Below are 22,091 nucleotides of genomic sequence, written 5' to 3'. Positions count from 1 at the left end.
CAAGTGCTGGGATTACAGGCGTGAGCCACCACGTCCAGCTAAACTACTATTGCAAGAACCATTTATTTAGCAAATATGTAGTATTACCTGCTGGTACTGTGAGCCACAGTAGAGGACACAAGATGAACAGGTGCTTACCTCACCTCTAGGATCTCTGTGTCTAGCCAGGAAGGTCAGCCTAGACCTGAACTTCCCATGTCCGAGGTTGGATGGGAGTGCCACCATAAATATTATGCAATACTCTAACCGTGTAGAAAGTTTGTTATAAAGAACAATAGAGCAGATACTCACATACTTATCTCCTAGCTTTGTTTAATTTTAACATTTTTGTCATTTTGCCTTCAGACTTTCTTAAACAAATAGAATATCTCAGCAGTAAAAGGCAAGAAAAGGTGTGTTTATACATACAACTTATACACGTCCCCAGGGAATTAATGCTACGTGAATAAAGTGAATAAAGCCAGGCCTATAAGGTTGTATACTGTGTGATTCTGCATCAGTGAAATGACATGATTATGGAAAGGAAGAACAGCTTCGTGGTTGCCACAGGCTTTAAAGATAACAGAGTCAAGAGGGTGACAAGGCAACGTGAAGGACACCTGTCATGGTCACCCTGTTCTCCCTGTGTATATATCTCTAAACACAAGCCACACAGTATTATAAAGTTTAGAAAATAATACACTCTCGGGACCTTTCTGGGACTTGCTCTTCCCCCTTCTTTGCAATGTTTGTGTCAATATAGTGATACATGAATACATAGTTTAGTTATTTTTCACTGTTCAGAAGTCCATTTGTGGTTTAATTGTGTAATTATGTTACGTGTCATTTAATCCTCTCTGAATCCTTGCTGAATATAGGCTGTTTCTAATTTCCTGTTATTACTAACACTGTTGCTACAAACGTTCTTTTCTGAATTCCTTGTGTATATGTGGAGAAATCCTTGGCAGGCAAGATGTATCTAGGAGCAGAGCTGCTTGGCTTGACAGTGTGTGCATTTTCAACTTTTCCAGATACTGTCAGATAGCTCTTTATAGTGGTTGTAACATTTTACCTGATTGTATCAGTATATGAAACATTACCATTCTACATTCATCTGCGTTTTCATAGGTGCTTTGTAAAACATTTTACCAGTCTAATGTGCAGGAAATGGTATTTCATTGTGGTTTTAACTATTCCCATTTGCCTTGTTGCTAGTGAGTTGATCATCTTTTCACTTGGTTATTAACTATTTAAATTTCTTCTTTTGTTAATTACCTGTTCTGTATTAACCAGGGTTTAGTCAGAGGTATTACAAATTATTTTGTTTTAATCAGAAAGAGATTTAAGAGGATACTGAAATATTAGGTCACTCATTAGGGAGTCTGGAGAAGTGGGCTACAGAATAGGCTCTAGGGATGGGTCCCAGAGCAATCCTAAAAGAAAGGCCCTTCAAAGGAGCTGTTGCCCCCTGCAACAACCAGGAAACTAGAGAATTGGGAAACTGCTGATCCAGGTGCTGGTTTTAGGATTCTGCAACTTCAGCCAGAATGTATTGCATTGCCAGAACTGTTGACTTCAGAACAGTGCTATACTTGTTTGATTAAATGTGTACCTGAAGCACCGCCTGTCTTCCTAGCTTAGTTCTAAATTCCAGGTTCAGATAAAACCATCTGATTGGTGGAGCTGAAAGTACACCTTAGAATCTTAGCAATCACGGAGTTGGGAAGTTGGTTTTTAACTCTAATTTCAGTATAACAGTAAGACCCAATAGAAGAAGGTGGGCCTCATGGTGAATGAACCAAAATACTGTATTCTAAACAGTTGCCTTTGTCTATTTTTCTATTACATTGCCTTGTTTTAATGGTTCATGAAAGTTCTATAGATAGCCTAACTATTAAACTTCTGCATATTACATTCATAAGTAATATCTTCTGACCTGAGTCCAGTCTTTTCCTTTGATTATATAATTGTTTTATAAATTGAATATTTAAATATTAATGTAGACAGATTTTTCTGTCTTCATCTGTCTTTTCCTTTGGGGTTTATACATTGTGTATTTTATTGGAGAAATCCTTTCTATCTGGAGAGTACACAAACTTTTTTATGTTTTCTTCTAAAAATTTTAGTTTTGCATTTCACTTTTAGATCTTTAATCCATGTAGAATTTACATTGGGTGTGATACAGGGTTACATTTATTTAGTTTGCTGTATGGGAGGCTAATTATCCCATTATCCCATAGACCATCCTTTTACCAGTGACTTAAATGAGACTTCTGTCATAGATCAGCTTTACCCGTTTACTACGGTCTGTTCCTGGGCTCTAATCTGTTCCACTGATCTTTTTGTCAGTGCCACATGCTTAACTACTATGACTTTATAATAAGTCTCAATACCCGGCAGAACAAATCTTTCAACATTTTTCTTCAGAATTTCCTTAGCCATTCTTAGCCTTTTACTTTACTTTTCTTTTTCTTGTTCCCTAATACCACTAGGGATTGAATCCAGGGTCTTCATGCTGAGCTATACCCCAGTCCTTGCTTATTTTTTATTTTGAGACACAGTCTCCCCAGATTGCTAAATTGCTGGTTGGGTTTCAACTTATCCTCCTGCCTTGGCTTCCCAGAGTGCTGGGATTACAGGTGTGTGCTACCATGCCTGGCACCAAGATATTTTTGTTTTTTAATCGGCTGGGAGTGTTATTGGAAATGTACTGAATCAGCCTGGGGAAATTTTCATCTTTATGATACAGAATTTTCCTCTCCATGATCATGTTATATCTCTACTTGTAATTAGTAAAGAGTAATAAGTACGAGATGTTTATGAAGAAAATATAAAATTTTAGTGTAATTTTGAGACTGTATTATAGCTAAATTCTAATAAAAAGTACTATAATTTTCTTCATAAGCATCTCATACATATTTACTTAATTAATGTACTTAAGAAATAAACATTATTACAGCTTTTTATAATTATGCTTTATCTTCCTTTAAATTATAATTATTAATGTTATCAATATATAGGAATACAATTTTTTGAATAGTAATTGCTAGCAAAATTGAGAAATTCTCATTTCTTCTTGCTTTTAGTGTTTCATTTTCATTAGTTATTAAAGCATGTAATTTAAAGAGATAAATATTTCTGTTTGTTATGAAAAAACTAAGGCAGATAATTCCAGAATGTTTGTTGTGAAAAATAATGAACATTGTCCTCCTCCCATTCCTTCCTGCCCCAGCCCTTACTGGGCAATTGCTTGTATCTTTTTAGCTGATTATTTCAGAACTCACCTGATATCCTTAAAAAGCCTATGTAAGAAGTTTCAAACTTTCTCTTTAAAGGCTTGAGTCTTCTGAACCACAGTGCCAACAGACAAATTCACTAGAAGAAGCTATAACAAATGTTTTTAATCATAGTTTCACCTGACACAAAGCATTCAGTTTGGAAACCCAAAGACCCAGGGGGAGCTCTCTGATTTTCTGCTTAGGTTTGAAGAAGGAATAGCAGCCATGTGGAAATATGATTGGACAAAAAGGGTATGGGCTGATGGAAATAGACTGAGGAGAAAAACCCAGGACTTGTCTGTTTAGATTCCTCTTGACCCCTCAGTTATGACATTTCTTTCTCCAGGAGATGAGACAGGATCTTTTCTGCAGAAAAATTATTACAACAATTATTTTGTTTCTGTTGGTTGATTGATTTCTTAGTTTTCTGTGTATTATCTGTGTAATTGTCCCTAGTTAAACACCAAATTCTGTACTATTTCAACAAATCAGTGCTCAAGACATTCTAGAACCTTCTGGAGTTCTCTAGACCAGACTGGCCTCTGCTTGGAGCTGCCTGCAGTCAAGATTCCCTAGATTCCCTCTTCACATGTCCTAGAACTCTTTTGGCCCCTGCGATGTTCCATCACCAGATTTCTGTCTCTTCCTCTTTCTTGATTTATTTCTTTGTTTTTGTGTAACACATTCCCCAGTAGTGTATGAAATAAATTCCCTAGGCTTTCAGGATTCCAGTTTCTCCTCAGCATGTTTAGATGTGGATTTTTAAAAAAACTGAGTCTGCTTTGGAATTGCAATTCCTAAATCTAAGTATTCACATCTTCTATAAATTCTGAGCAATTTTGTTATGGTTTAGATTTAAAATGCCCCCCAAAGGCTCATATATGAAAAGGTAGGGCTTTTGAAAGGTGATTGGGTTATGGGGGTGATATGGATTAATTCACTGATGTGTTCGTAGCTAAGTGTACTATGAGGAGGGAGGGCCTGCTAGGAAGAGGTGTGTCACTGGGATTGTGCCATTGAAGGGTGTGTCTTCCTCTGAGGCTCCTCCTTGCTCTCTCTGCTTCCTGGCTGCATGAGGTGAGTAGCTGTCCTCTTCTATCCCCTTCCAATTGTGCCATTTCTGCCTGGAGCCAGTTTACCGTGGACTGAATCCCCTGAACCATGACCCAAGTCCAACCTCTCACCCTTTAAATTGCGGGTTCCAGGTATGTCCCAGAGATGGACACCTGACTAGTACAAATTCTTAATCTTTTCTCTTCAAATATTACCTCTTCTCACTCTATTTTTGCCTTCTAGAACTCATTTGTTACTTAGACTTTTTTCATCTGTTTCCATATGCTTTAATCTTCTCCACTATTTTCCATACTTTTCTCTTGTTTAGTAGCCCGGGCAATTTCTTCTGACCTATCTACCCTTTTTTCCTTAAATGTTCTCATAATCTGTCAAATCTGTTTTTAATTTCAAAGACTAAATTTTTAAATTTCCATAAGTTACGTTTACCACTTTCAAAATCATATGTGTCTTTTTTTCTTTGGTAATGTCTTTCCTTTTCTCCCATTCTTTTAGTTTTTATCTGATACTTTGGGGTCTAATCCTGTTGTTTGTTATTTCTGCTGATGCTTGCTCACCATGGTATTCTTCTAATTTTGAATGCTTAACTCATTTACAGAACAAAGTTATCTGTGGCCTAGGTTAAAGATGTAATCTTTCTTGAGACATTTTATTTGTCTCTGGGTGTGGCCACTTAGCAGAGTATATGCTAGCATCTTTTTTGTGTGGATGTCTCAGCTTTGGGCCACTGGGACACATGTGGCATAAATCCAAACCTAAAGCTCAGTTGGCTTGTGTTGGAGGTCAGAAGGTGGTACCCCAAAGTGTAGGCCTCGGAAGCAAACTTTCTCTCTGCCCTCCTACCCTTCTTACTCTTTCTCCTCGTTCTCCCTCAGACAAACCTCAGAAACTAGAATTTCTCTTTCCCACAGCAGGTCACACAAAACATAACCCCTTACTTCACAACCAGCCAGAAAACCTAAAAATATTACTTCTCCTTTCCCACCCTACCTTTCTGTCTAGAAGCTGGCCAAAAGAAGTTCTCTGACCTACTACCATGTTTGATAGTAGGTACTGAAACCTCCATTCCAGAAAAGGTCCTGCCCAACAGGGAAGAAGGAATGTTCCCTAGTGAGACTCAGAAGGACCTAAACAGACATGCTCATGGAGTTGCTCCACTCAGTCTGTTGGCAGCATTGGCTTAGACCTTTTGTTTTAATCCTCTTTCGACATGCCTGTCCTGATTGCTTGATGTAAGCATAAAATGGGTAGTTCAGTCTGAGTCTTTGGGTCTTTAATCTGAAGGCTCCCGTGTCATAAAATTATGACAAAATATCTGCAACTAGCTAGGTGTGGTGGTACATTCCTGTAATCCCAGAATTCTGTGAGGCTGAGGCATGATAATCACAAGTTCAAACTCAGTGTGGGCCACTTGTGACTTAGAAAGACCTTGTCTTAAAATGAAATGAAGTGAAATGAAATAAAGTAAAATAAAATAAAATAAATAAAATGTTTGGGGAATGTACCCCAGTGCGAAGGCCCTGGGTTCAACCCCTAGTAACAAAACAAACAACCTCCCCAAACTATAACCAAGCACGTTTGTTATGCTTTCTTTTAGTTAATTTGTCTTTCTTATGGGAGTGCTGGTGATTACTCTTCTGATGGGCAGGAAAGGGGTCACCCATTTTCTACCCTTATACCTCTTACAAATTTTCAGAGATGCTTTTTCCTCATGCAGGGCCCACACCAAAAAGAAGTATTTTTACCACTTCCTGTGAGGGTGGGTGGACTAATTTTTTTTCCTGACCCATCATTTCCCTGGGGAAGCCCAGTTTATGAAGGAGTTTGTCTCTGGGTTTGCTGAGACTGGCCATGCTTTTTCCCCTGCCCACGCCTCCTCTCTAGGCCACAGCTGATGAGCTCAGCTGCTGCCTGCTGTGGTTCAGCTCCCCCTGGTTCAGTTCTCAGACTTTCCTTTATTCACTCCCAAGTTCGCCAATGCAGTGAGAGGGAAGTGTGTTACAGCTGCTGTGGCATCTCTTAAGTGGAAGTAAGAAGGTTTTCCAGGTCATTTTGTTCACACTAATGTACTTCGTCTTTTTTAAATTTAGAAATAAAGGGCTAGTGAGAGTTTGAGAGAAGAAAGTAGAGCTAGTAGAGTGAGAATGGGAGGATCAGGAAAGGATGATGTTGGAGGATGGAAACATGGAGGGGCACAGCAGGTGCAAAAGTAAAGAGGGCTGAAATGACTCTGCAGGTGTGGAGAAAAGCGCTGCCCTCTCCCGCTGGAGGGGAAAATGAGGTTGAATGAGCTGCTGAGCAGCAGGGAGCTATTAAAGTCTTACAACAGGGAACACTGTGATCGCAAGCTTTGTTTCAGGGAGTTTAACCTGGAAGCAAGTCCAAGATGAATGTGTTTGCTGGCAGTGGGAGAGAGAGGCTTGGGTTCGGAGGAGGATCATGGGGCCTGTGGCAGTAGCCCAGGTGATAGGTTATATGTCCTCTCGGGGTAGTAGGACGGAGGAGCCACTGGGAGAGAGGGCAAGGGGAATTGAGCTGAACCAGATAAAGAAATCTGGGCCACGAGCTGGGGAGAAAAGAGAAGAAAAGCCAGGGAAGCACATTGTCTGAGTTTCAGGAAGCTGAATTAAAATGTCAGCAATGCTCTGATGTCAGCAATTGCCTCCTCATTCTGTCCAAATACTGCCCATAAGTGCTAAACAGTCCATCCAACACAGTTTGGAGCTAAAGATGTTTTCAGGCATGTTGATGAATTGTTGTCTTCAAATGAAGGACATTTCCCAGTAGACCTCTCTGGAAATGAATTGGGATGGTTCTGTTTTTCCAGCACCTGCAGACATGGCCCACTGTGGGGCAGATGAGCCCTCCTCAGAGAGTCTGGTTGGCGAAGGTCAGAGCCTTGAAGACAGATCCTTGCTTCATCAGAGCCTGGCCACCAGGGAGCTCATAGACACCGAGGTCTCCTATTTGCACATGCTCCAACTCTGTGCCTCGGACATCAGGAGCCGTCTCCAGCAGGTACTTGAGAAAGGCCACCCACAACCTGTCTTTATAGGAGCAAATGTGGGTCTGCTTCTGAGACTTCACTTCCTTTAAGTCTGTCCCTGGGGCAGACTTAAAGGCAGGAAGTGTGAGGAGTGTGGAGTCTGGCAGATCTGGACGGAACCCTCAGGACTACTGCTTACTGGCCGTGCTACCTTCAGCAGGGCCTCATAGGGCACAACATTAGTGTATTCATTTGCTAAATGGGGAGGAAACAATCAAAAGTTAAGTGTGCTGGGCTGGGGGTGTGGCTCAGTGGTAGAGGTCTTGCCTTTCATGCATAAGGTCCTGGGTTTCATCCCCAGCACCACAAAAAAAAAAAAAAAAAAAAAAAAAAACAAGATTTAAACAGGAACTAAGATATTTCATGTACAGGTACAAATTCCCTATGATGGATATGATCATTATGCATATGTAAATTATACCAATAAACGGAATTATTAAAAAATTTAAATGTGCTAATACATAAGCTCTATTCCAGTTTAGAACAGATTATTTGAACTGACCTACATTCTGCGTGTTTCATTTTCAGGGTAGTGACATGAAGAGTTTAACTCTCAAAGGTTTTTATTGGTGTTAATTTTTCACATTTTTTTGTAGTTTAGAGAAATAAGGTCTCTTACTATAAAATTGCAAGGATGTGAGTTCCAGACAGGCAGACTGTTAGTTTGACATAGTCCCAGTTCTGACACATAAATACTGAACTTTCAATTAGTAATTCTTGAGTGAATGAAATACCAAGTAAACAATGTAGAAGGTAAAATATTTCCTTCACCCTTCAGAATTTAGAATTTTTCTCTGAGGGCACCAAAAATATATCAACATATGCTGTTGTTTATTTTAGCAAAACTAGGAATGTACTCTAGACATTACTCTACAGATACATTTCCCACCTGATTGTGCCTCTGACACATACTTCCATGCCTATGTGTGTACACAGATGCCCTGCCTCTGTCTTCACAGCGGTGTAGCCTGGCAATAGGGTGTGGAGTTTGGAATGCATCCTCAGGGAGTGGTGGTAGATGCCAAGTATATCAGAGCTGGAAAGATACCAAGTTTCCCACTGTCAAATGACAGATGGGGAAATTGGGAGAAGAAAAATGACAGTTGGCAGCAGGCTTAAGATAAAACCCAGTTGCCCTTTCCTCCCATGCGGAATATCCATGTCTTCCTCTCTTTTTGTAGAGTAGTAGAAATACCTAACTTGTAAGATTTAAATCCTAACAAACATTCCACTGGGGCTGTTGGTCTTCCCAAGAGTAGTGGACCATGGTGGGCTGAGAGTTCGGAAACACTTGCAAAGGCTGCAGATAAAGCCCCTTAGTCAGATGCCCCCATCCACCTCTGTGACTTCTTTGTTCTTTTCAGCTGCCGCAGGGAGATCTGGATGTCCTGTTCTCCAACATCGATGAGATCGTCCAGGTGAGCAGCAGATTTCTGCATGGTCTGCAGGAGACAGCGTCCCAGGAAGAGGAGCAAGTGTACCTGATTGGTGAGCGGAAGACCTAGTGGGTTGTTGGTCTTCATTTCCTGTGCAAATGTCCTCATCTCATGGTCACTGCGGAACTATCCAGCATGCCAGGGAAGTGCAGCTCAGAGAGAATCTGCTTTTAGAATCTCTGAAACACAACACTCCAGAGGCAGCACCAGCCCACAGACATCGGGTCCCCATGCCCCATCGCCTCTTAAAGGTGCCACCTCTCAACATTGTTGCATGGGCGATTAAATTCCCAACACATGAACTTTGGGGTATTCATTCAAGCCATAGACCCTCCTCATCCATCACCCCTTCTGGTTAGCCAAAAACAGACACAAGAGCCCGCATGGTGTTTTTTCTCTCGAGTGCAACCACTTGCCGGGTCACTGGTTTGGCTCCTGCCAGCTCTTGCTATGCAGGGGAAGCCTTTTTTTCCAAAGGATAGCCAAAGCATTTTAAGAGATTCTTAGGCCTGAGGCAAGGCTGTTTGAGCAGTCTTTTAACAGACTTTCCCCTTCCCCAAAATGAAAGGACAAGAGGGGAGGAAAAGCCATTACTTTGGTGTGTTGGGCATTCTATGTCTCACTCTCTGGGTGTTCACCTTCTCTGCCCTTCGGTGACCAAAGAACCCCTGCGCCAGCCACATTGGTGCAAGATAGTTTCTTTGACACATATTGTCTCACTCCAGGGTCACTTCTGCAGGAACCTTGCAGCTGACCTCCTCCAATCGCACAGACCCTCCCTAGCTGTAGCTTAGGGTTATCTTTCCTGGTCATGTTCTTCCTGGCTCTGGGAGCTGCTCCTGGGAGTTATTTCTGAGGATTGGCTGGACTTACACAGGGGAAGGGACATAGTCCTGAGGAGCTAATCCTACTGTGGGGACTTCTAATTGGACTGTGCTTCTCTGGGCATCAGCTGCTGTGCCCCCAGGGAGGCTGGTCCTGGTCAGAGGCCCAGCCAGTGTCTCTGTCAGACAGTAGGGTCAGCTGCACTTCCTGTGGTCCCTGCTTCCTATCTGCCCTGTGTAGTTAATACAGTTCTCTTTACCTTCACTGCTTCCTCCCTGGAAAGCCACCAAATTCTCTTGTCTGAGTATCGGGTTAAATAACCCTTAGTTACTGCAGACTGATCAGGTCCACAATCTCCCAAGCGAGTGGACTGCGAAGGCTTAGATAAATGAGACAATTGAAATGAACTCAAGGCTCCAGGAGGGTCTCACTCTTTCCTTTTTTTTTTTTTTTTTTTTTTTTTTCTGGTACTGGGAATCGAATTCATGACCTTGTGCTTGCCAGGCAGGCGCTGTGGCACTGAGCTAAATTCCCAGCCCTGGGTCTCACTCTCTTACAGCTTTGATATTCTCTGAGTTTAGCCAAAGATGTCTCTGGGCAGCTCGTATTTATTTGGTTTTCAAACAAAAGAGGAGAATATTCAAGAAAACACAGGAATCTCACAGGACCTTGGGAGAATTTTCCCAAGTAGTAAGTATGTAAACAAAAGAGGAGAATATTCAAGAAAACACAGGAATCTCACAGGACCTTGGGAGAATTTTCCCAAGTATGTCAGTCAGGAGAAATACCTTATCTTTAGGTTGGTATTTATTGTAGGAGTGTGGAGCTTGCAGCTGCAGTCTCCTTGTAGTTAACTGGGGTTGGAGCCAAACATCCTCAGCTGTGGCCTTATCTTGTCCTTTGCGGATTCACAGCTTCACAGGTCAATACAGGCCTCAGGGTGACCAGGGACTCACAGAGGTTTACTTACTATGAGTCCACTGCCCACCTTCAGACAAGGTGCCTAAGCTTCAGGCAACTCACAAGTAAACACAGAAAGCCAAATGGTTAATAGTAAATCCTGCTCAGAGACACTTGGTAGTGGTCTCCAACATCTGAGTATTTCTAATACCTTCCTAATAGCTCTTTCTTTATTTCTTTTTCTTTTTTCTTTTTTGAGTTTAGTATTGGTCCTATTCCCAAGATATCTCATTATGTACACGTGACAGTTCCAAAATCTGAAAAGAGTTCCCACATTCCAAATGGTTCTGTTCTAAGCATAAGGATATTTAACTTGTACGCATGGGTCAGCAGCCTATGCTCATCACCATTCTGCCACTCAGCCCCTCAGCAATTCATAAAACTGAGATGAAGAACAGAAACTCGGGAGATGAGGCTGTTTAAGGCGAAGGCTGGTGAAGCCTGGCAGGCTCACTGCAGAGCAGGGGTGGCTCACTCACTGCCTACCTGTTCCCAGCAAGAGGACACGCACACACACACCCTGAAAGCCCCTTTCGCTTGTTTGCCGTCAGGTAACTTATTCCTGGAATTCCAAGAGGATTTTGAGCAGGTCTATAAGGTCTACTGTGCCAACTATGAGCAGGCCCTGCTGCTGTTGGAAGCATACCGGAAGGAGCCAGAGCTGCAGCAGGAGATCCAGAGCATCGTTCAGACCGTGCTGTGAGTAGTGTGACCACTGAGCCTGACAGTTTATCTGAGCCCTGCTTGGGGCTGCTCATGCTGCTCCAGAATGAGTCAGTTATCAGTCAGGCCAGGCCAAGCCATGCTGCTGAGTCAAGCAGCTCCCAAACCTCACGGTTTCAGATGTCATGATCCACTGGGGACTCTCCCCTTCACTCGTCCTCACTCCAGGATCCACCCTTTCAGCAGCCGCTGTCTGGAGCACTGGCAGTAACTAACAAAGGACTCCAGAGCTGTAGAGGCCCAGTGCTGGTTTTGAAGCCTCGATTTGAGAAGTGCTATCCATTTCTTCTCACATTTTATTGGCCTAGGCTGATCACTGCTTTATCCATCTGCCGGGGGGCAGGGCACAGCATCCTATGATATAGCCAGAGGCACAGAACCTGAAACACTTAGTGAACAGCACTTAGGCAATGGTAGGGAAGGGCAGTGACATGGTAGGAAGCAGGGGCAGTCAGTACCAGGGATGGGAAGCAGGTGTGTATCACCTTGACGCCCCTCTCTACAGAAGGCTGAAGTCCCGCCCCACGGAAAAAGGTCGGAACTACTCCCAGTGGCCTCACAGCCCAAACTAGCAGCTGTGGGTGGGAGTCCAGGTAGAAAAATGCAGAGAACACATTTTTTAACTGTAAAATTTTGGATGAGTAACATAGTTACATGATTCAAAAACTGTAACACATAAACATTTATATAGTAAAAAAAAAAAACCTTCCCAACTCTGTCCCTTTATCTACCCAATCACCACCCCAAAACTTAAGGTAACCATTTAGAATTTCTTATGTATCTATGTGTAGTTCCTCTCTGTATATACAAGCAATTCCAAACACCCTTAGTTTTCTGACTTTTAAATGAAAGTTTGTGTCTTTCTAAAAATCTCATTATGTTTATATTTCTCTTGGAGGTCTTTGATTTCAACACATAACAATTTATGATCCTTTGACTGTAGGCATGTTCTTCCTCCAGGTGGCTAGACCACAGTTTATCTAACTGGTCTCTGTGGGTAGACACACATTTGGTTTGTTCCTGTTCTTTTGACATTATAGACAGCACTACAATGTTTATTCATTATTCACTAATATAAGTTGTCTCATTCTGGTGCAAGTTTAAATGTAAGATACTTTTCCAGTAGAGGAATTTCTAGGTCAAAGGGAGTGTCTGTTGAATGTTTTGATAAACTAGAACATCTCCCCCAGTAAAGGCTGCATCACTTTATATTCCCATCAGCAACAGATGAGCCTGCCTGTTTCCCTACAGCCCCAGCACCAGAATGTGTTGTCAAACGTTAGGATATTTGCACTGGGGAACAGGTGAAAAAGGGTGTCTCAATACGGTTTTACTTACATTTATCGTATGACTTAAGGTGGTCATCTTTTTTGTGTATTTAAGAGTCATTTGTTCATCCTTCCCTGCAAATTGTTCTTATTCTTTTCTATCTATAAAAAAGGGTTATGTCTTCCCCAAGACAAGCTCACTACATGGAGGTAGATGAAGATCATTTTCTGAAAATCGGAGTAGTGGAGGAAAACAGAGGTTTTTGTTATTATTAATTTATCTTATTCTGACATCCCATTAGCAGCAAGAGAATAGTAGTGTAGATTTGGAGGTGATGATCTCGTGTGGCTCCTCCTGTCATCTCTCCTTTTTCTTTTTCTCACTCCTCAATCTCCCTCTTTCCACCAAAGTCTTTTTGTTTAAGAACCTATTTTCTAGCTACTTGCTTCATAAGTAACTATGCCCTTTTCCCACTTGTGGGTCTTGCACATGTAGGTGTTGCCAGGGCCTCTAAATCCTATAGCAGTGAGGTAGATGGCAGAACCAGGGAAGCAGGGAGCTGGGTGTAGGATGAAAGGGAGGAGTGAAGACTAAGGCACCTGTGGAGTGCAGCTGCAGCACAGCCTTAGGGGTTGTGTCTGTATCAAGTAGCTCTTGCCAGATAACAAATCACCCCCAACATAATGGCTTAAAGTAGACATTTATTTAGCTCATGCTTCTGCATATTAGCACTTTAACTGGGGCCAGCAGAAAGATTCTTCTGCCGTGAAAGAGCACCAATGGATCTGCAGTTCCTGGGCTTTGCTGATCTTGGCTGAGCTCTTTCACGATCTGGGACACTTGAGATGGCTGTGCTGTGGCCACGGGTTCTCTCTTCTTCCTGCAGGATGGCTGCTTCATGTGGCAGTTGAAGACTGTCAGGGCAGTGGTGACAGCAAGGCCTTTCAGAAGCATCCATGTCACTCAAGTCATGTACAGCTAGCCCAGATCTAGGGGAGGGGAACAGATTCACATCTGGGTGGGAGGCCCTCCAAATTCACATTCAAAGGGTTGTGGAGACAAGGAGGGGAATAATTACAGCCATGTTTTGCAAACCACCTGCCTTGGGTGTCATGTGGAATGTGATTCCCTGTAGCCAGGTCTGTTGATTTCGTAGGAGAAGCTAGAGGCTAAGGTATAACATTTCCCAGACGTTTGGTGTTGGCATGTGGTACAGACATACTAACAGTGCTAGTGGAGCCCTAGTTGGCACCAAGCTGCTGTTCTTTACATCATCTGCGGTCTGAGCTGCTCTCATAGGCCTTGGAGCCAGGCAACCTGGTGGCAGACCTGGATCGCCCCTTACAGGTAAGGTAGTAAGGTAGCTCATGGAGTGACCCAAGGGACACTCCATGAATTCCAGCTATTCTAGTTGTCTTAGCTGAGTGGGAATTATATTATTTCTGAGACCATGCTGTGGTTCTCAACTCCATCAGTCTCACTGCCCCCTCTTTATAACAAATATTGAAAACATTTATGATCCTGAGATAGGGCTTGAGAAGAGTCCTACCTAATATTCAGAACTAAAGAATCAATTTGATGACTTAACTGTAATATAAAGGAGAAACAAAAGAGTAAAAAAGAGAGAAAAGAAAATTTCTAATAAAATGTTTATTTCCTTATGCAAATGCCGGGCCACATGACATTAAAAGACATAATGAAGCATTCAGATGCTAACATCTACTTATAACAAATAAGTCTGGATTGAAGGGAAGAAAAAGACATGCCATTCTGTGCAAGCAGTACACAGGAAAGTGAAGGATCAGAAGAGCATGTACTGTAGAATAGCTATTAGAAAACATATCTGATTTCCTTGTATATGGTAAGAGGAAGAAGAAAATAACATGATTGAAGTAGGAATAACATGACCCCCTGGGGAGGCAGAGAACACAAGGCAGGGTGATATTCTCACAGATGACTTGCGTGTTGTGTGTAAAAGGTAGTGTTGTGGTAAGTTCCAGTGTTATGCCGTGTCATGGATAGAGTTCAAGTGTTACAGATATTATGGTTCTCAAAATCACAGCACTTTCGAAGCCTTTGTTTAGTCTGTGAATGTTCAGAGGGATGTCCCTGCCCACTCCATGCCTGTACCCACAAGGCCTGCAGGTTCCCAGGAGCCCTGAGCCAGAGCACTGGGTCTCAGGCTATGCCAGGAGCATGCTCTTTGATCTCATCCCTCATGAAACAATGATCTTGGCTTTCTTGTGCTTATGGCCATTGGATACTTTCCTGAACTTGGCCAACCAGAATTACCATGCTAGCCAAAAGTAGTACTTTCTTAGATATCAGCATGGATGGTACTTCTAATGAGATTCTGTGTGGTTCCAAAATGCCTGTCATTTACCTCTTTGGGCATATGTTCATTTTATCCTATCTTTCAAGGGAACACTTGCCTCTGAGGGCCAAGCAGATCAAAGATGCCCCTCTGCAGCGGGCAGGGAGCTCTGCCATAGGCATAGGGTGGTGTGCCTAAGGTGTATCCTAAGGGTGGAGACAGACTTGCATCGGGCCAGCACAAACACCCAAGTTCCAGAATGAGGGCTGAGGCAGCTCAGTTTGGACAAGGCACAGAGCCATCTTTCTTTTCCTTTATCAGTTCATTGTTTGTTTTAAATTTAAAGTAACATGTGTTTATTGAAAAAAAAGAAAAAGAAAAGCATACACAGATATAGAAAGTAAAAGTCCATTCTCTCCTGGTCTCGAATTTCTTCGTTCCTCTCCCAGTAGTTAACGTTTTCCATCCAAATTTCCTTCTGTATATTTTCAGACAGACAGATGGGTAGATAAGCAGACAGACAAGCAGGGAATATATTTTTAAGGGGTGTTCTACTCTACATTCTGTTCTAGAACTTGCTTTCTCACTGAATCAGAATAGTTATGAATATCTTTTCACAACAGTATGAATAGTTCTCCCATGTTCTTTTTAATGGCTACACAGAGTTCCTTCCAGGACAGCTTATAGACTGATTTATTTGAGTCATCCCTTGTTGGTGGATTTTTGGACTGTTTTCAGTTTTTTGCAATCATAAATACAGTTGCTGAATAACTTCTACCTTTATCTTTGTTTGCTTAAACCAGTACTTTTCTGGGTAGGTTTCCCAGGTGGGGTCAGTGGAATAAAGGGTTTGTACGTTTCATGAATTGCCCAACTGCTATCCAAGAAGTCTTTGCCAAGTGATACTCCCGCCAAGAGACTAGAAGAAGTCCTGTTTCCTCACACTCATCCAGAACTGCATGTTCTTCTGGTTTTGGTGTCCACCTAAAAGATTACATAAAATTTTTCTCCAAATTACCTTGGAAAGGGTATAAATGTGAACAGCCACCACTGTGCATTAGTAGTGGTTTTAGTTTGTTAGTGATGATTTCCTCGCTGACTTTGAAGAAGGCATGTGATCCTCCCTCTGAGGGATTATCTCCCATGCCCTTTCACTTGTAAGGTAAAACTGCTTCCCAGGAGGCAGTTGGCTCTTTCCCAGGAAAATTAAGCTCAGAGGATGGAATTTTGCAAATATCTGCCAACTGTTTCCACCTCCACTCCCCACTGTCAGCCAAGCTCCAGGACACCCTGGGTGGGAACAGATGGACAGTGGAGGCGGCCCATTGGATAACCCCGCTCGCCTCCCCATGCATGCAGCCTGGAGCGGTCCCACCTGCTCTGCCTATTCTTGGCCTCATGGCTGATCTTCCTTAGACATTTGGTCTGGAGATTTTTCCTTAGGAAGAAGCAGAGGCAAGGGAGACACCAGCGAAAGACCAAGCAATGGGGCTGAACAGCACTTGCTTCCTATAGGCAGCACACTTGGACGTTACAAGCTGAAATTCTGTGGGTTTCCTGGACACCAGTCATCATCTAGAAAAGCTTGCTAGACCCTGTTCCCAGCTGCCTTTGACACAGGGGACTCCAGATGAAATTCCAGACATCAGGAAGGGGCCTGGACACGGCCATCCATCCATCAGGGCGCCTCTGGAATAGACCGCAACACCATTTGCATTTGTTCCAGTGCTTTGTTTTCTTTTTTACTTTTTCTAATAACAATTTCAAACCTTTAAAAAAGTAGGATAATGCAGCACACATTCCCATATTTCCACCTACACTGAACAAGAGTGAACATTTTATTGTTTGTTTCATCTATTGAAGTGATAAACTTTAAAAGAAGTTACAGGAATTATGATTTTTTTGTTATAAATCAGCTATTTACAACTTTATATTAAAGCACACAGTATTTCTACCTTAAATGCATCTTGAAAAATTAAGTTCCTGTGATTTTTTAAAAAAACAGCAGAGACCGGGCGTGGTGGCACATCCCTATGATCCCAGCATTTGGGAGGCTGAGGCAGGAGGATCACCACAAGTAAAAGCCAAGCTGGACTGCATAGTGAGCTCAAGGCTAGTCTGGACCAAATAGCGAGACCCTGTCTCAAAAAATCCCAACTGCCCCCCACCAAATAAATAGCAACAGGGTGTAAGGGCGACCTGATTGCAATATCCATCACTGCATTGACGCCAGGGTTGATTCAGCTGATCTGGCTGGCCTGGTGGGTGTCCCTTTCCTCCTTGTTATGGTTTGTGTCCAGATGCCCCATCCCCAAAGTGTCATGTAGTCATAGGTGTGGCACTTTCAGTGGTGGCTAGATCTAGGGTGTCTAATGCTAGAATTGATTCATAGTGCATTTGCTAGGCCCAAAGGCACTAGGATTAAGGGTGTGAGCGCTACCCACCCTAAGTAGCCTGAATAAAGTATAAGGGTTAGAAAGACTCTATTAAGGTCCCTTGCTTGTTTGCTTTTGTTATCTTCTGCTTGCCTTGAACTGGTTCTCCTCTGTCATTTCCTCTGCCAAGCCACTGTGCCTTGGAGCTAGCCGATTATGGACTGAAACCTCTACAGACTTGAGCTAAATAAACCTTTCCCTCGTTAACTTTGGGTGTCAGGTATTTTGTTTTAGCACTGACAGAAAAGTAACTAAGAGACTCCCTCACTGCTCTGTGTGAGTCCCTCCCAAAGGTACACACTTGGTCAAAGGCAGTAGCTGAGCCCCCCATCCCCGTAGAGAGGAGGACTGTTCAACCAAAGGTCTGTGAGTAGCTGCACTCCCTTATTAGAACCTCCAGACTCTCAAAAAGCAGCAGGCCATTTTATTTAAGTGAAATATCATGTGGATGCTCAACATAGAGTTAAGAGATAGAAAGCTAGAGATACACAGAAGTTAGAGATAGAAATGTGGGCTTGGGATGTATTTAAAACCATAAGGTCAGATGAGGTCACTAACAGAGTTGGCGGGTGGAGAGGAGGCCCTGGAATACTTCAGTGTTGGAGACAGAGCAGCAGAGAAGGCTGAGAGAGCAGCCTTTGGAGTGAAGAGAAGACAGCCTGGGGTCTCTAGGGCTGAGAGAAGAATGTGTTCAAGGGGAAGTGGCAGAGACCTGCAAGCTGAGAGCAGAAAGTGGGCCATTGGATTTGGTACAGGTGGGGAGGCGAGGCTGGGACTGACACTGCCCGTCCAGCATCTGGACCTCACAGGTTACTCATGAGGACAGTGAGGGCCACAGGGGAGAGAGTGACTTGCCTGAGATTGTACAAACATAGCCCAGGGCTCCAGGTGCCCTGAATGGTGGGCTTTACCTGCCTAACACCAGCCTTCTCCCTTAGGCCACAAGCTGGACCTTCAGGCCTCAGTTTCATACTGGTAATTCCTCTGCAGAGGATTACCAAGTACCCATTGTTGCTGCAGAAAATCCTGGAGAACACACTCCCTGATGCCAGTGCCTACCCCGTCCTTCAGAGGGCAACCTCTGCCCTCCAGGACGTGAATGCCAACATCAATGAGTACAAGATGCGCAAGGAAGTGGGTAAGAACTTGGGACCTTTAGGGGTTATGTCAGTGAGAATGCGTCCAGTTACAAACACTGGCTTCACCAATAAAGAAGATACAGTGGTGCTTGTAATTATACATCCAGATAATATAGGCTTTAAGTTTGATTTGATCAAAATTGTAACTGCATGTTCCTGGCGTTCTCTTGTCCCTGCTCTTTATATTGGCTTCATCTTCAAGCTGGTTTCCCTCAGAGTACTAAGTGGCTATTGTTGTTCTAAAACTTGTGTCTACACACCCATACCCTTTATGTTAAAATAGGATTTCTCTCCCTTTAGCCATAAAAATTGAGTTGGCGCTTCGTGGTGTGAAGACCTACAGGCTGCGTGCTCACCATGAAGCCATCACTGTGGTCAGGAAAATGACATGAACTGATTAGCTTAGGCCTGGGTATGAGCCCATCACTACCGAACCAGCCACCACTGCCACGAGGACAGGTTTCTGTGGATTGGCTTGGTCCAGTAAGCACCTATCCCATGAGCCAGTGAGGTCAACCCCGTCCAAAGTATGTGGCTGCTGCAATGTGGAGAACTGAATACTGGAGTGCGGGCAGGGTGGACCCTGTCTTTTTAGTTGCTGCAATAGAAAGATTTGGAAAATGGAACAGTGTCCCAAGTATAGAGCCACTTAGTTGCACACAGAGTTAATATGGTCATGATAACTTAGCTGATATTTCCTTTTCAAGTTATTATTTCAGTTGTGCAGATATCTATGGGGTACTGTGATAATTCAACATATGTATACAGTATACAGTGATCAAAGAGGGTAGTGATCAGTTGATGTTTTTAAGGAGTAACTGAGCTATCTTTCTTTCTTTATCTTACTTGACTCTTGTGCTAAGCTTCTGAGGTTGGCTCTGTTAACCCCATTTCACAGTTGGGTAAAATGAGAGCTTTTATCATCTGTTACTGGTCACAGAGCTGGTAAGGGACAGAGCCAGGTTTCACACTGAGGCCTGGGGTCCTCATCACCATGCCACACTGTATGTGGTGTCTTTCGATTCCTCCCTGCTTGTTTCTCCACCCATGATGACAGGTACTAGATGAGTAGGAAGCACTGAGCCAGGGCTGGAAGTGCGGCTTCCAGCTGGACTGGCTAAAATTGGCCAAGGGATCCTGGACAAATCACTATTTTCTGGGACTTTCTTTATGACATCTCTTCATACCTGCAGCCTTGTGTAATCCTCGCAGCAACTCTGCAAGGTGGCCAGCCTCATTTTACAGATGAGGCACCTGAAGCCCTGAGGGGTGGTGACGTGCCAAGGTCAGGCAGGTGGGAAGCTCACACCTGTGACAGAGGGCCCTAGCAGTGAACTCTCCCTCCGTGACTCCCCATTCTGATGATGGATCTTGATGGAGCAGAGGGACCAGCAAGGTGTGTCAGGGATTCTGGCTTCCTGGATCAGCCCTGGTTACTGAAGGTGTCTTCCCTTTCCTGTGTTGGTGCAGCCTCCAAGTACACCAAAGTAGAGCACCTGACCCTCCGGGAGCGGCTGGCTCGAATCAACACACATACCCTCTCCAAGAAAACCACCCGGCTGAGCCAGCTGCTGAAGCAGGAGGCGGGGCTGGTGCCCAGGGTGAGCATGGTGTGGGTAGGAAGTCACCCACATCCTCCCAAGGGACCAGAATCTGTGCAGTAGGTGAGGCAGGAGGCTGAGGCTCCTTCCTGAAGTGAGGCAGCTGAGGCTGAGATAATGAGGTGCCCCAAAGAGGACCCTGTTTCTGAAGAGCCAGTGTGAGCCCATCTTCTGGGGTATCTCTGCAGATAAGAGAGCTGATCTCTGGGATTGTGCCAAGAGAGCTACTAGTAGCAGTTGAGGTTGAGGTCTTCCTGTAAACCAGGGTTACTGGATCCATACAATGAAATTGGTGTTCTTACTATCCTCATTTGGCAGATAGGCAAGAAAACAGACACAGAGAGGGTAAAACACACGCCGTGGTGTGTTTCACTGCTAGGAAGCAAATGAACCAGGACTTCCACGCTCATGTGTCTGATTCCACGGTCCAAATGAAAAGTCACTGAGTCACACTGTTTTCTTAACTGTCGCACTCAGCTTTGGGGCTGGAGGAAGGAGCTCTGGTGGGCGAGTCTGTGGAAAGCTTGTCCCCAGTGAGGCTTGGGATGCGGGAGCTGGTTGTACACTGCCCCCTTGTGGATCCTCCCAGCCCTCATGAGCAACACTTCACTTCCAGACAGAAGAAGATAAGGAATTTGATGACTTAGAGGAGAGATTCCACTGGGTGTCTCTGTGTGTGACAGAGCTGAAGAGCAACGTGGCTGCTTACTTGGATAACTTGGAGGTGAGGACCCTGTGGAGTTCATAAGGGGTAGGTCTGGGCTGGTGGCCGAGTTCACACATCGCGGAGGCATCAGCCGCAGGACCAGGTGGGTGAGGTCACCCAGTCAGTTGTGCTGCCTGACACCCTGCCCCCAGTGCCGCCACACAAGAGCAGCCCCACAATTCCCTGGGCTCACACCCGCTTCTCCAGGGAGACAGACTCAGGTGCCAGAAGACGCCAGGCAGGCAGCTTCCCTACTGAGTGGGGTGTGCAGGGAATGGACACTGTGACAGGATCGGAGCCCCGCCTCCGACACGCTGTTTATGAAACGTGTCCGGCAGACTCACGTGTGATATTTGAAATTCCGATGCTGAGTGAGTGATCTAAAGGAATCACTCGTACCTGACTTTGGGCGACTGTTGCTGTGCGGGAACGTGGGTCTGGCGTGGCCAGTTCTTCTGACTGAAAACCATAGTAACAGCAACAAGACCCTGGAAGTCCAGATTTGTAGGGGGAATACCCTGATGTGTTGGTGTGAGCAACTAGGTAAATGAAAATTCAGATGCTATGCGGGCCCCAGAAGATACCCCTCTTCAAACTGAGTTCAGCCCACCGGGCCACCAGGTTGTATGTCCACCTAGGATGTCGCTTAGTGGGCCAGAATCCCCGCTCCCCCCTTGTCATTGTGGTGACTCGTTTGACCCATCCTGCTGCCTGGAGGGCGAGGTTTCAGTCACATCCATTTGCACAGATGCACTGGGTCAGGGATGATAATGGTTCTGTGGGTAATGGCAGGTGGGTGGCATTGTCGGAAGCATGCAAGAGGAAGGTGGTCATGGCTCTGTGTTCCTCCGTGCATCAGGGTCAGTGTCCTTGCTTATGCATGCGCTGTCCAAGGTCCCCAATAGGAGGATCTGAACAGCCAGGATCTCACTGTAGCACAGTGAGCAGGAAAGGGAAGGCGCTCTGAGCCAGCTCATGAAAAAGGAGGGAGGAACCTGTAGGTATTGGGCCTTGACAGAGAGAAATGAGGACATTTGCTAGGCAGGTGAATATTTGGAAGCACTGAGGCTGTATTTCTTTAGATACAGATCCATTGTTAACATGAAATTCCGGAGTGAGAAAGAAATTCCTGCCGGGCATGGTGGGCATGCGTGTAATCCCAGCACGCGGAAGGCTGAGGCAGGAGGATCGTTGGCAGTTTGAGACTAGCCTGGGCTACAAAGTGAGCTCAAGGCCAGCTTGAACTGCAGAGCGAGACTCTGTCTCAAAAAGACAAAAAAAAAAAAAAAAAAAAAAAAAAGGAGAAGAA

General features: G+C 44.1%; 1 protein-coding gene across 8 annotated transcripts in view; it reads left to right on the top strand.

Moving 5' to 3' along the window:
* Arhgef37 (Rho guanine nucleotide exchange factor (GEF) 37) overlaps positions 1-22,091 on the top strand; it is a 50,364-nt gene that overhangs the window by 8,073 nt on the left and 20,200 nt on the right. For all 8 annotated transcript variants that reach the window (XM_013512371.1, XM_005380595.2, XM_013512370.1 and 5 more), the window contains 6 exons: positions 7,156-7,346; positions 8,739-8,862; positions 11,147-11,294; positions 18,275-18,474; positions 19,946-20,076; positions 20,693-20,800. In XM_013512371.1, the coding sequence (XP_013367825.1) occupies positions 7,167-7,346; positions 8,739-8,862; positions 11,147-11,294; positions 18,275-18,474; positions 19,946-20,076; positions 20,693-20,800 (891 nt within the window). In that variant the 5' untranslated portion in view covers positions 7,156-7,166. The remainder of the gene's footprint in view (positions 1-7,155; positions 7,347-8,738; positions 8,863-11,146; positions 11,295-18,274; positions 18,475-19,945; positions 20,077-20,692; positions 20,801-22,091) is intronic.

This window comes from Chinchilla lanigera, unplaced genomic scaffold (assembly GCF_000276665.1).
Source record: "Chinchilla lanigera isolate Chin_1 unplaced genomic scaffold, ChiLan1.0 scaffold00014, whole genome shotgun sequence".
Taxonomy (NCBI): domain Eukaryota; kingdom Metazoa; phylum Chordata; class Mammalia; order Rodentia; family Chinchillidae; genus Chinchilla; species Chinchilla lanigera.
Note: the sequence above shows the minus strand (reverse complement) of the source record. Positions and strands in the feature narration are given on the sequence as shown.